Source organism: Ammodytes marinus (assembly GCF_949987685.1).
Source record: "Ammodytes marinus genome assembly, chromosome: 12".
In the NCBI taxonomy this organism is placed as follows: Eukaryota; Metazoa; Chordata; class Actinopteri; order Uranoscopiformes; family Ammodytidae; genus Ammodytes; species Ammodytes marinus.
Genome location: NC_137216.1, coordinates 20,030,822 through 20,044,088, shown reverse-complemented (window position 1 = coordinate 20,044,088; position 13,267 = coordinate 20,030,822). Strand labels below are relative to the sequence as shown.

Below are 13,267 nucleotides of genomic sequence, written 5' to 3'. Positions count from 1 at the left end.
TTTTTAACAACCCCACCCCTCATGCTATTCCTCTTCACTGCCTATTTTCTTTGGAATTACTTGTATTTTGACTAATCTTGTAATATTTAGGACAGAGTAGCACACACCTGTTATTAACAGCTCCCACTTCTGTTCCGAAAGTCCAGATTCTGTGTTGCTCTCACAGGTGTAGTTTCCTGTATGGGACTTCTGGACTCTCTCAATAACCAGCGCGTACAGCCAGCTCTCTGACATTGTCATGTTTAAGCTCAGGCGGGTTGCTTCTTTACTGGCGTGGAGAGGTGTCTTTGGCTGGAAAGTGAACAGGGGGACATTGCTCTTTTTCCATGTCAGCTGTATGAGCGGTGCACCGATTGACTCGTTGCTACAGTGAAGGTACACTGTGTTGCCAACCACCTCTGAGATGATGTTTCCTTCTGTGAGGGAAACATGGATTTCAGATGATAGATTCAGTTGATGTCCTATATAACATGTAACCTTGTTGTTACCATTGCAAGCCATTGTTTGTGGAACATTGGAATAGTGGTTTATTTTTTTTTCTTCCTGCCAAGGGTGAGATGAAAAGATCAGATGCCCCTCTCAAATGCCACGTTAGCCGGTTAGCCTCGTTTGCTGAGCATAGTGACTGTAAACGGGGAAACTGCTAGCATGGTCCTGTCTGAAAGTAACAAAATCCACTTCCAATCACTTCCTCAATTCCCTAGCTTATACCCTATTATGGCTCCCTTGTTTAATCCCTATACATAAAACAAAGTGCTGAGACATAGTTCCGCAGTTCATATGCAACTTCAACATTGACTGTACAGAGAGAGGTTGGCCTATCCATCTTCTCATCTAACTCAACAAGAAAGCAAATAAACAGTTTTCCCAAAATGTCAAACTACTCCTGTGGCTCGTACTCATTGTCAGAGTGAAGGGGGGTGTAAATTAATTTTACCTGAAGGTGAGAAAATCCCCAAAATGAAACATAGCAGAGAAAGGGTCCTGCTGATGTCCAAACATTTAGAAAAATCTTCCATCCCACCTTTGAACAAAGATCATTTTGGCATTAGCATTATGCTGATGCGGGTTTATATTGTGGTCAACTCAGAACACTTTGAATGTAAATGTGGTATTGGTAACATACTTTGCTAACCTAGAAACTGTATGATAAATATAGTGATCGCACTTACTTACCGGTAGCGAGTATCTGCATCTGCTGAATTGTCTCGTTCTAAGTTTCTCTAAACACTAAACTACAGCTCTGAATTGATCTAACTAAAGTAACAAAAAGGAGTTAATCATATATGGCTATCTAAACATATACTGTATAAGAATAACTAAAACTCAATATTCTTTTTATGACACTGTCGCTGTAGGTGAAGTCAAGATTAAACCTGGTCAGGCTCCTCACTCTAACACACCAGAAAAAAAGTTTCCATACAGGAAGTGACTGTCAGAAGACTTTGGTGGTCTGTGGCCATATGGGTGTAATGTGCTTTTGTGTTGTGTTAGTGTCTTTGAGTTTGCATGGCATTTTATGAGCCTCGACTTAGATGTCAGTTGAAGACAATGTATTGCGAAAACCTTTCCACCCCCCTGAGTGTGAGAGGCCTATGATTACATTATGTCTCTTTAAGCTGGAACATGCACAAAACAAAATCATTTACACCGTGCCATTGATACTGACATTGAAGAATGAAAATAATAGCCCTAGCGTCATACAGCTTGAAAATGAAAATTCATCTTGTGTGTTTTGCATTTGAGCTTGTTATATAATTATGTCAGCTCTTATCAACTGGAAATGGCAGTTTGCATTTCCATATAGACTATGGTAGTGACCCAAGTGTGGAAGGGCCGGCCTGCGGAACAGCTGATTTTCACTGTTTGTGTTTCACTGCTTGTTCCCATCCCTAGAATGAGGGTTGATCTATCTTGAGAAGGTGTGGCCAGACAGTCACACAAAGATGGCATTCATACGCCACACCACAGCATGCACAAGAAGACAAATGCCATTCCATTAAATGCATCTGTTCTTAACAAGCTTGTCAGCTGGTTGTCCACTTGCATCCAGCACTCATTGATGAACTTATTTTTTATTTATTTTTTACAAATTTGTGTAGTGAATCAGGCAAAGTCTTCTCTGTAGATGCAGGTTGAGTCTGTCTAAAGGAAGTCCTCGAAAAATGACAAATTATAAATGAATGGCCTTTGGGTCATGGAACTAGGGATTTTCCATTTGGTTCTCTGCTAAGAATAGATTCCCCGCCCGCGTAACGCGTTGAAAAGCTCTGAAACCACACCCTTGATTACAAGCGTTGTGGATACATTCTTGAGCTTGGTTCATTTTTTGTCAATCTCATCACTTAGTACTAATTACATTTTTCAGTTGGCAGCTGCTGATGTGATTGATGTAGTCCAGACCACAGCTCTAGTCAGATATGTGGGAAGGCCTCTAGTTAGGCCTTCCCACATATCTGACTATGGTGCTATGACTGTAGTTGTGTGAATTTAGCTAAATACATTTTTTGTAAACAAAGTACAAAAGTATGTTAGAAATTAAATAATGTAATAATGTTACAGTATGTTAATGAAGGTCAAGAGATTCATTTTATATTACAAGAATGAAATAGGATGCAGAGAGTAAAGTTTCCCTGCCACACATTCATAAAGTAACCTTGTTTGTTATCTCATTTCTCTGTTGAGAGATTTTTGAATTTAGAATAACTCATATCTATGAAGGGTTTGAATTATCTCCACATTACTAAGATAATAAGAATTCATAATTTGCAGCTTCAGGTGAATGACACAAATCATAATCAAATACATGTTGATGTATTAATATACAGTAGGTCAAGATAAGACTTTGTAAGACCCTTGTGTGGAAATTCACAACTTACCCAAAAAATATATGAGCTGCATTCAGTGTCCAGGAATAAAAATAACCTTTACAATGCTGCCCCTTAGTGGTGACTTAAGGTGAGATACTGCAGGAAAAACATTGGTTTTTTTTTCAAGCACTGGTAAATTTATAGATTGTGGGCTATTTTGCAATTACATGTCTTCTTTCATACTAGTATAAACAAAAGGTCCAAAATGTACATTTAGGTTTTTTTTTTACCTATAACCTTGTTTGTTCTTATGTTGTTTATTGTCTGATTTATTATACATGTCTTCTTAAAAACATATGCATTTTTAAGACCAGTACAGAGAATTTTTTGATTTATAAAATGTTATTTAAAAAACTGTGAAAACTAATATGTTGTTAAAATGAAATAAAGAATTGAACTGTCGCTTTATCCAACATTTAGATTTTTGATTTTAAAAGAGCTACAATGTTAGCAATTATTTAGACATTTCTAATTTCTCATATAGATTCAAACATTTCTGAAAACATGTTAACACAAATGATAATTGGAATCTTTGTCATTCTTCAGGAATAATTGAAATACTATTTAAATGTGTTTAATGTATAACTGAAGTATAGCCTATTTCCAGAGCAACAAGTATGTTTATATTAATTGCCATTATTTTAGTGAACAATATCTGGTTGAGTAGAAGTCAGTGGTGGAAAATAACTACTGTGATTATTTATGTGTTCTTGAATAGAATTTAAAGGCACTTGTACTATACTTAAGCCAAGTGCTACTTTATTACTACATTTATCTGATGGCTTTAGTAAGTTACAAGACGTTCTATTGATTATGAGTAAGGAAATTAAATTGAGCGCTACCATTATCTATTTTGAATGTAGTAGTAAAGTATTTCACTATGGTATTTTTTTGTTTTCTTTTGTTACTAGTCATTATTTTACCTCAAGCATAATTAGAAAGAAGCATAAAAGTATAGCACTGAATTAAGGTACCACTGCATGAAAAATAAAGTAAAAAATAAACTCAGATCTGGAAACTGCAGCAAACACTGCAGACTTTTGTAAATGTGAACGTGTCCGTCCGTGAGTGCATGCATGCGTGAGTGCGCTTTGCAGAGAAACACTGACACAACACTTCTTGACCACGTGTGACTTTTTATTGCGTTGGTTCACATTCCAAAAGAAGATACTGCCACACATCTATCAGCAAAGAAGACTACAAGTTAGTAAAAAGATTTTTTTTTTCTTTCCAAAGATTAATCATGTCTTCTTACAAACATACAGCCAATGCAACAGTCTTAAAATACAAAAAATCATACATTAGCAGTCATAACGATGTACACAAGGACCAGCATCATGCTCTGATTGTAACACTGTCAAAAGTTTAAATGTGTTCAACAATTTTGGGTAATTCATTGAAGGCTTTATTTGGTTCAGATTCCACAGTATTGGATTATGGGAGAAGAAGGGATGGCTGGGGGTCACAGATGGGTCAAAGCTGCCTTCTCTCTGAGTTTCTTGAGAGCCATTTGATCATACCCCCAAAACCAACACTGAGGTGCGTGCGTGTCTGTGTGTGTGTCTGTGCACACAAAGGCAAATGTATGAGCGTAAGCATGCGAATATGTCCACAAACATGCAACTTTCTGCCCTAATATCTTATCAACATCATTGAGTTCTCATGTTTTACTTAACATAACCATCTGACCTACATAATAGATACATGTGTTTGTGTGTGTGTGTGCTGAGGGGTAGCATACAGAATTGAAACTTTTAAAAAAGAAAGAAAAAAAGAGCAAATAAAACATCAAGTTCACATAGGTCCCAGAGCAATATAAGCACTTGCTACAATCTTACAACATTTGAGAATTTACATTTACAGATAAGGCACAGGAAATCATACAGTGGTAGCTGTTTGAATACACCAGAGAATGTGACAGGAAGATGTGATAAACCTTAGGCACAATTTAAGGCTGAACGCACTTTGTGTTTAAATACTTGCGAATTATTTTGCTAAAGCAATTCATCTCAATTCAGATTCACGATACCACTTAATTCTCTCTTTACTCAGTAAGGGTTTTGTGAGATTAAATTTGCGATCACGTTTATGTGATTCATCTAGACAGTGAAATAACTAAAAAACCTGCACATTATGTACATTATCAGACACGAGATAGGGCATTATGTACAGCGGGAGTTGCCCCCTAGTTGTTTGTTTCTCTCAGAATTCGAAAGCATGTCATGAATATTGTGTTTTTCTTGTGGGGTAAGGACCTACTATGTTCACATTAAATCAAGTGAAAAGATTTTTTCACTGCCAGGTCAAGGATGCTTGTTTTCATTGATGAGCGCCGTTTCTTTTATTGTCTCGCCCCACAACAATACTTTTTGCTGATGGTGCATGATCTTTATCGTCCGGACGCCTGTTTGTACAGCACGAAAAGAGAGGATTTGGCCTGAGGTCACTACTATAGTTCATTCTCTGATAGGGGCAAAATGAGCCCTGCTCTCTTCCATGGACAACTGATATCACAATACAGTGCTACTCAAAGGCTACAAAACATGAGCAAATCTAAAATAAAGAGATGCAGAATGACATGGAAAAAGACATTCAACATGTGGTCTTTTTTTGTTTGTTTTTCCTCACTAACTCAGCTCTGGCTGTGCTACATGGTATATAAACATGAAAAGGAGAGAAATGCTCTGAAATTGATGCACATCTCTCTTCACTTGAAATAATCCTGTGTAAATGGATGCATAGATGAGGTGTTATGAGGGTTAAAAGGCTTTGCACAGAGTCTAAACCTCTGAATGTGCAAAAAAAAAAGAAAAAAAACAGGTAGGCTCTTCTCAACCTGGAAATGGACTTTTCTTCTTCCTCCCAAAGAGCTGTATGCCTGTAAATGTACCGGCACTTAATCATGTGATTTGTCTTTGCGAGAGCCCTCTCACCCACGCCGTGTGCAGCAACATGCTGCATTCGCAGAATGTCACTGTCTGAATGGGAATGAAAGTCAGTGCCTAACTACAGCGGACACACAAGTATATTATAACTCTCTGTCCCCTATCTACTCAAACCCCATGTAAAAATGTCTAATCCTCCATTGTATATGATTAAAACTCTTTCAATAGAAAAAGATGTTTCTAAAAATTGAACATGGATTTTCATCAAGTAAAAACATTTCCCCCCTGCACGTGTCCTGTTCACATTTTTAAATATAAGAACACGCTTAATAAAAAACCTACTCCTCCCCTCTTTAACCTCTACTTTTTATATTTATTTTTTTATCACAAACACGCAGATTTGTCGCCGCTTTTTCGAATTGTCGCCCGTGTCTTAAATATTTTTATTAATCTATCCCTGTTAATTAAAAAAAATCCTCCATTGGTGATTGACCTGCCTGTTCAAGAGTGTGCGTTGCCTTGAGTTAGGTGTGTGTGTGTTTGCTCTCTCTAATGTTGAACATTTTGGTGTGTGTTGCAGGTGTACATGTGCTCTCTCTCTGTTTCTCTCTCTCTCTCTCTCTCACAGGTTCATACAGTGAGATCGTCTGACCTGGCCCTGCTGCTGGCTTTGCTCAGTCGGCTCAGCGGTCTGGTGTCTTCTATCGTATCTGTGGCGTCGGCTGGAGTAACCCCCTCTCCATTAACGGCCTCCTCCACCTCCACATCCTCATCCATGGCCTCCTCCAGCCTCTCTGCCTCTGCCTCAGCCTCAGCCGGCTGCACCTTCTCGTCCTCGTCCTCGTGTAAAGTCACCCCTGATGTCTCGGTGGTCTGGGCGTAGGACGGCAGAGTCTCATCGTACACCTTAGAGATGTCCTCCATCGGCAAGCCCTCCTCCGCCGCCTTCTCCTCCAGCCCCTGGAAGGCTGGAAGGGCCCCTCTGCCCGCCTCCATGCCCACCTCAGCCAGCGGGTAGAGATGTGTCATGGGGGGAGCTTTCTCCTCCTCCAGCAGCCTGTAACCTTTGGCTCTCTGCAGGGCGGGCACGGCCAGCGGCGACAGGCTCTTTCCTTGTAGTGGCAGCGGGGGAGCAGAGCCCTCGCCGCCCACGGCCGGGGCCGGGGCCGGCTTGCGGAAGACAAAGCGAATCTTTTTCAGGCCCAGGTGACTGATTTCCACAAAATTGAGGAAGAGCGAGACACACGCCACGGCCAGCATGAAGATGATGAAGACCGTCTTCTCAGTGGGGCGAGACACAAAGCAGTCCACCGTGTTGGGGCAGGGCCAGCGGCTGCACTTGTACAGTGGCAGGATGCGGAAGCCGTACAGGAAGTACTGGCCTACCACGAAGCCCACCTCAAACAGTGTCTTGAAGATGATGTGGCAGATGTAGGTCCTCAGCAGGGTGCCCTCCAGCCGGAACTTCTTGCTGCCCTTTGTGCTGGTCTCCTTAGTGGTGCGCACGCTCCCCTGGTCTGGTGCCAGCGGCAGACGCTCCTCGCTCAGCTCCTGCTGCCGGCTGAGCTCGGCCTCCTCGCGCTCCTTGCGTTTCTCCTCCATGTGGACATGGTGGACAGCGTGGCCCACGTACACCAGGGACGGTGTGGACACAAAGATGATCTGCAGCACCCACAGGCGGATGTGGGAGATGGGGAAGGCCTCGTCGTAGCACACGTTCTCACAGCCAGGCTGCTGTGTGTTGCAGACGTAGTCGGACTGCTCGTCGCCCCACACAAACTCTGCCGCCGTGCCCAGGATGAGGATACGGAAGATGAAGAGCACCGTGAGCCACACCCGGCCGATCACCGTAGAGTGCTCGTTAACTTCCTCTAAAATATTACCCAGAAAGCTCCAGTCACCCATGATCGGTCCGTAGCACTGCAAAAATGAAGGGTGGGGTAGGTAGGGACACAGAGGGTGCAGACAGACAGGGAGGGGCGGGGTAGGAGAGACGGGCAGGGGGAGGGGTAAAAAAAAGAGGGTGCCAAAAGTTAGAAATGTGAAAGAGTAAAACCTCAAACATGTCAATAATCAAATCTAAAGGAAAAAATATCATGCAACCACATCTGATTCCATGAGAAAAACCTGAAGAAATAGAATTCGTAAGAGTTGTGTTTGAGTTCATTACATTACTGTTTCCATTACAAGTTTTTTTTAAAGGAATCGTAACATAATGGGTCACATATTAAACTAAAAATCAAGCGATTAATTGATGTTGACCTTTAAGAAGGCTACTTGTTCTAGGTGTAAACACCATTGGCTATCCTGAACATTCACAAAAGTACCAACCCAAAAAATCTCCTTCTCTAGCTCATTAAAAAATTCCACACATCAACTCCAAAAATCAAAAACAATAAATGGAGGATCAATAATTAGAAAAATAGTCCCCTCTTGTGTAAGGTATACGATATAGATTAAATGTAATCAAATGGGCAACTTGCCACAGCTGCGGCTCCGGTGAAGTTGAGTCCTGTCCCGTTCTCTTGGCACCCGGCAGGGAAAAGTGAACTTTTTTCTGCCCTCTTTCCCACCTAAAGCCCCGTCCTTGTCGCCCCACTGAGCAGATGTGAATGAATCGGCTCTGATGGTTGGTTTTTAGTTTGCTGCAATATTTAAGCTTGGAGCCAGACAGCCTTTATTTGCCGGGCGACGTGTGGTGACGCAGGAGACAATAGGATCAACAGAGCCAGAGAAGGGATGTATGGGAGCAGGCCTCAGGCTCCCACACCAACATGGACACTGTTCGGCCGGGGCAGCGAGTCCACACACAGCAGAGAGCTAGTCCGTAGCTACATGTATGCAAACTTCCTAACACGCTTATGCCTATGTAGAAGCACAGATACAGTAGATGAAACAACAGCAGCAGCTGAGGTGCCTCCAGCTGTGCTCCCATGCCCAACATTAGAGCAGAGAGGCAGGTCAGTGACAAACTATCAGCCAGGGCAGGGATGAAGGAGAGTTTATGTCCTCACGCACGAACACACTGAACATTGTTGTCTATGCAGCTATTCAGAACAGGCTATTTTCAACTAGAGGTAAATACACGATAAATGCTCTCGTGTTGGGCCTTGGAAATGTTTTTCTGACTTTGTTTGATTGAGGAGGTTATGGACCGTTTTGTTTTCCTCATGTTATTGTTTGTCCTAACAAAGTAAAGTTTTATTTCTGAGTTATCCGTACAGCTTTGCCCAATCTGCATGGGCTTTTCAAGTTACCACAAATTCATACAAGCCAGATCCTAAATGTCATGCAGACATTTTAAAACAATACTACATAAATGTCCAAAATAAAGAAAAACTAATTATTATGTCACAATGTTTTTCAGCCTTTCATATCTGTGGCAAAACTCATAAATCATCCACATTTATTAGATTATATAATACTGGGAGAAATCAGAGTAAAAACTAATAAAATAGTCCGTCTTGCCTTTCTTTGCCAGGCATTTGAGACAAAGTTAGCCAACTTGAGCTTATAAAAACAATGCTAATTTTTGATAATTTTGGTTATTTTGAGCCATTTCATGCCAAATTTAAATTCCTGCTAGTATGTGCAGTGCAAAAGCAAATGGGAGTCACTCTCCACTTTACCTCACATCACGCAGCTCACTTGTTCTGTTTTCCTCTTGAATGTTTGTGAATCTGAAAAAACCTCCACAGTCAACAGAAGAACAGTCTGGTCTGTGTTTGGGCCATTTTATGCCTTTTGTAATTAATTGGGTAAAGTACAGGTATCTTATTTGTTTGACAGTGCTTGCGATGCAGTTTTTACGTCTCTATTCTTTATTTTCAGTAAAGGTTTTCTGTCATCAAATGCGTTTTTACATAGATGACTGTGAGTTCATCTCTGTGTGCGTGTTTGTGTGTGTTTCATGATATCTGTGTCACTTAGCTGGAATGTGAAGAATGTGAGCCATTGATTGAAAGGACGCACTGAAATGTCTCTACTAGTGAGGTTAGTAAAACTCTCCCGGCACAGGAAAGAAAAACAATCTTTCAGCACCGTCTTTGATCCAGTGATGTTTGAACAGGGAAAGAGCTACCACTGAGTACCAGAGAGGCTTGTTTTTCCACCGTCTAAATATCTTGAATTCCCTTCATGAATTAACTTCCAGGTTTGCACAAATGCAATAACCTTCATAAGGCCTCTCTAAAACTGAATACATATCAGGATTAACAACCATGATAAGGACAAATGTGAGTTCTTCTTGGATTCTGGCTCTGTTTATGGTTCTGCCTCGGATTCAGGACCTTGAAAGCCATGTTTTCATGATGGTTGTCACTGGCATGTTTGACTTGACAAATAGATTGAAAAATATAGTAGTTTAAATAAATAGTGTTATGTCATTAACTAACAAACACATAAATCATTAAGTCTATGCACTTTAAAGATTTGTTATTGTACTTTATTCATTTTTCTAGGGTTACTATTAATTTAGCTATAGTTATAATCATCCTCATATAATCAATGACAGAAATATAATAAGATTCAACAAAATATTGATTCAAACTATAATTAATTAATATATCTTGGTGGTTCAGACAGATCAGAAAACTCTAGTTAAGTTCTATAATGGAATATACCATGACAGCATTTTACTCAATGAATAAAATTGTTTTAATTAAATGTATTAATTAAATGTAGTTGTCTGCATTTGGAAACCTACCTTCCGACTCAACAATAAAACATTACACAATAATGTGAAAAACAACTTGTAAAACTTAATATACGCTTAAAGACCTACTTCACCGGTGGGAATATGAAGGTGTATTGAACTCTGAGATCCTATGTAGTATAAAAAAATTAAATCGGTTCATCCTAGCCTGAGAAAAGGCAGAAAGAGTGTTTTATGGTCTCACTGTCTAACCCTACATTTTACTAGTGTGACATCACACTACTAACAATGTAGGGTTAGGATAACAGGACAGCTGGGCCAAGGGAAGACAGAGTAAGGACTGAGGGAAGAAAAACCTAATTCCTTATATTATAATAACGATTTTATAATGATAGAACCTCGGTTCCATATGGGTGAAGTATTCCTTTAAAGATCTCCTATAATTATACTACTTTTCTGGTCTTAATTTCTCATTAATGACTCCTATAGAGCAACCTGACACAAATCACAGCACAAAAAAACATGTCGATTTTCGGGAAACTCTTCCTCTCATCTGGGTGCATTCAGCTGTCTCTGTCCACACTCGGCTTTGTGCTTCTCCGCCCCCTAGCCCCCCTCCTGCAAACCCCACTCCGTTGTGATTGGTTACCTTCCTTTCGGAACACTTTCAGCAGCGTGAGGGCAGATTTGAGCAGGAAGGTGGGGGCATGGCCGGAGCGTGCCTGGGCATGTTGCAGCATTACCATACATGGAAAAATCCGGATTTGTGACGTTACGAATCCCGGAAATTTGAACAAGTGAATTCTCGACCTGCTGCCCTAGTGTTTAGCGCTCTGCACAGCCACCCCAGACGGTGAGCAGGGAATACGTCTAAATGCATGTAAGTCATTATTTGATACTTTAGTATGGTTAAATATGACTATAAATCATTATAACAACGTTTATAGGTCATAAAAGTCGAAAAAGTATAATAGGTCCACTTTTAGCTATGACTTGTACCAAACGTAAAATATTAGATCAAATTGCATATTAATATGTATGTGTACAGGCTCAATGATTTTGTAGTATCTAAGAAGTGCTTGTATTGAAACAAACCACTATTAACCATATTTAAAATGATTAATGTTAAGACGTGTTTGAGTGTTGAAAGTATAAAGGTGTTGTTTTAATATTATTATTGGTTTTTGAGGCCTTTTTGTTAAACCGGAACAATGAGACTGCAAACAATAAAAATGTGTTGTTGATGGATTTTCCTTTTTTTTTTTAATAATGTTCGACACAATATTGCTTTGTCCATATGTTATTGTATGAGTCTCATGTGCCCAGGGGAACCGGATTTTGTGGCTCCATACATTAGAACACTAAACATTGTGTTGAAATGCATAAACTGTAAGTATGGAAAGCATATATAGGCCTAATGAATATCAACAATGTGATTTCTCTGTGCCAACTTTTTAGGCCTTTCTTTATAAACCACACTTGGACTTTTGGAAAATGTTTATTTGAAGAAAGCCCTTTGTTTGTCTGTGATCTAAACTGTTGAAAACTTGCTCTCCCGGTAAACCACCGATGCGCCAAATGACAAAACAATTACATGGGCAGTCTGAAAAGAGACAGTTTGTTTACAATTATACAACTCATTTCCCCTTTGCACAATCCAATTTCCCAGGTTCCAAAGTTGTTTCACATTCCCGGCACCCAATGAAGTTTGAACAATGCTGTTTTATTTGAAGTCTGATTTGCCTTCATTTCTAATATCTCTAAGTTGGAACTGTAGGAAACTTATATAATGCTTATATTCAACAAATTAATGTTAATCTTTTGTTCAAGAATTGGAAATAAGGCAGTTTTATTTTCAGAATTTTTGTTCAGTCTGAATGGAAATGTTGTTAAGATGCCCTTAAACCATAGTAGCCATCATGTCTGCTCTGTCTGCACAGCTTGCTTCTTTTTAAGGCCGTATAACCCACTAGATCCATTTGGTTTCCGTGAATCTATGTGATAACAAAGTATTTAAAAGGAAGTAGAAGAAAGAAATCAACCGCAATCTATACATTTTTTCAATATGTTTTAATGTGTTTCTCACAGGGACAATGCAGTCTAATACAGGCCAAATCGGACATAGCCTACATCAGCGGTCAAATTCAACAATCACTAGAAGTCATTACTCCTTTTGTGGATGTATCTGCCCATCTTACTACGACCAACCCTCACTGTTTCTCAACCAATGGCGTTCTCCGTCCTAGGTGACATCACTGGGCTGCTGAGCTAGAAAGTCCACCTCTTGATGTCTGCTCTCTGACCTGTTGGACGGTGGCAGACTTTTTTGGCCTCCACACTGAGCTTCACCGATCCCACAGATTTTACAAATGGATGACGTAATCTAAGCGCAAACATCAGTGTGAGGCACTATCAATTCATCCCCCCCCCCCCCCCCAAAAAAAAATTATTTGCTACAGTAACATGGCATCCAGGAACATCAGTGTGTATGTTAGCTCAATGGACAGCGAGAACTAGTCTCCATATATATAAATCCAGGAACAGTGATATCATATCTTTAAAAAAAATGTCCACAACAAAATGCCAAAAGACTCGCCCTCCTCTGGGCCAATGGGCTGAGTGGTGTTGTGTCGGAAGATAGAAGCCATGTTCAGAGCCTTGTGGAGGCATGAGGGTGTAGTGGGGGACCAGGGGACTCCCTTTAAAGAGCTGTGTGTTGGTATAGTGGACGCTTGCATGCTAAGCCCTACAGTGTGCCCGTGAATGGCTCCGGGATTTCACACAAAGACATGATGTCATGATGCAGGGTGTGGACTCTATTGAGCACGTGCAGTGAGGCGTGATGCCAGATTAGACCT

The 13,267-nt window shown here is 40.3% G+C and overlaps 1 protein-coding gene and 1 long non-coding RNA gene across 2 annotated transcripts; both read right to left on the bottom strand.

Moving 5' to 3' along the window:
* Positions 1-264: 264 nt before the first annotated feature.
* On the bottom strand, positions 265-1,276 carry LOC307258184. The gene is made up of 3 exons (XR_013845119.1): positions 1,177-1,276; positions 938-1,024; positions 265-416 (listed from the first exon to the last, which is right to left on the bottom strand). It is a non-coding gene; the product is annotated as an uncharacterized lncRNA (long non-coding RNA).
* A 5,109-nt stretch (positions 1,277-6,385) lies between these two features.
* Positions 6,386-7,669, bottom strand: LOC307258478 (gap junction alpha-8 protein-like; the record flags this gene model as incomplete). The annotated part of the gene is made up of 1 exon (XM_080038010.1): positions 6,386-7,669. The coding sequence occupies exon 1, from the start codon at positions 7,658-7,660 to the stop codon at positions 6,386-6,388; it is 1,275 nt and encodes a 424-aa protein (XP_079894136.1). The 5' UTR covers positions 7,661-7,669.
* Positions 7,670-13,267: the final 5,598 nt, after the last annotated feature.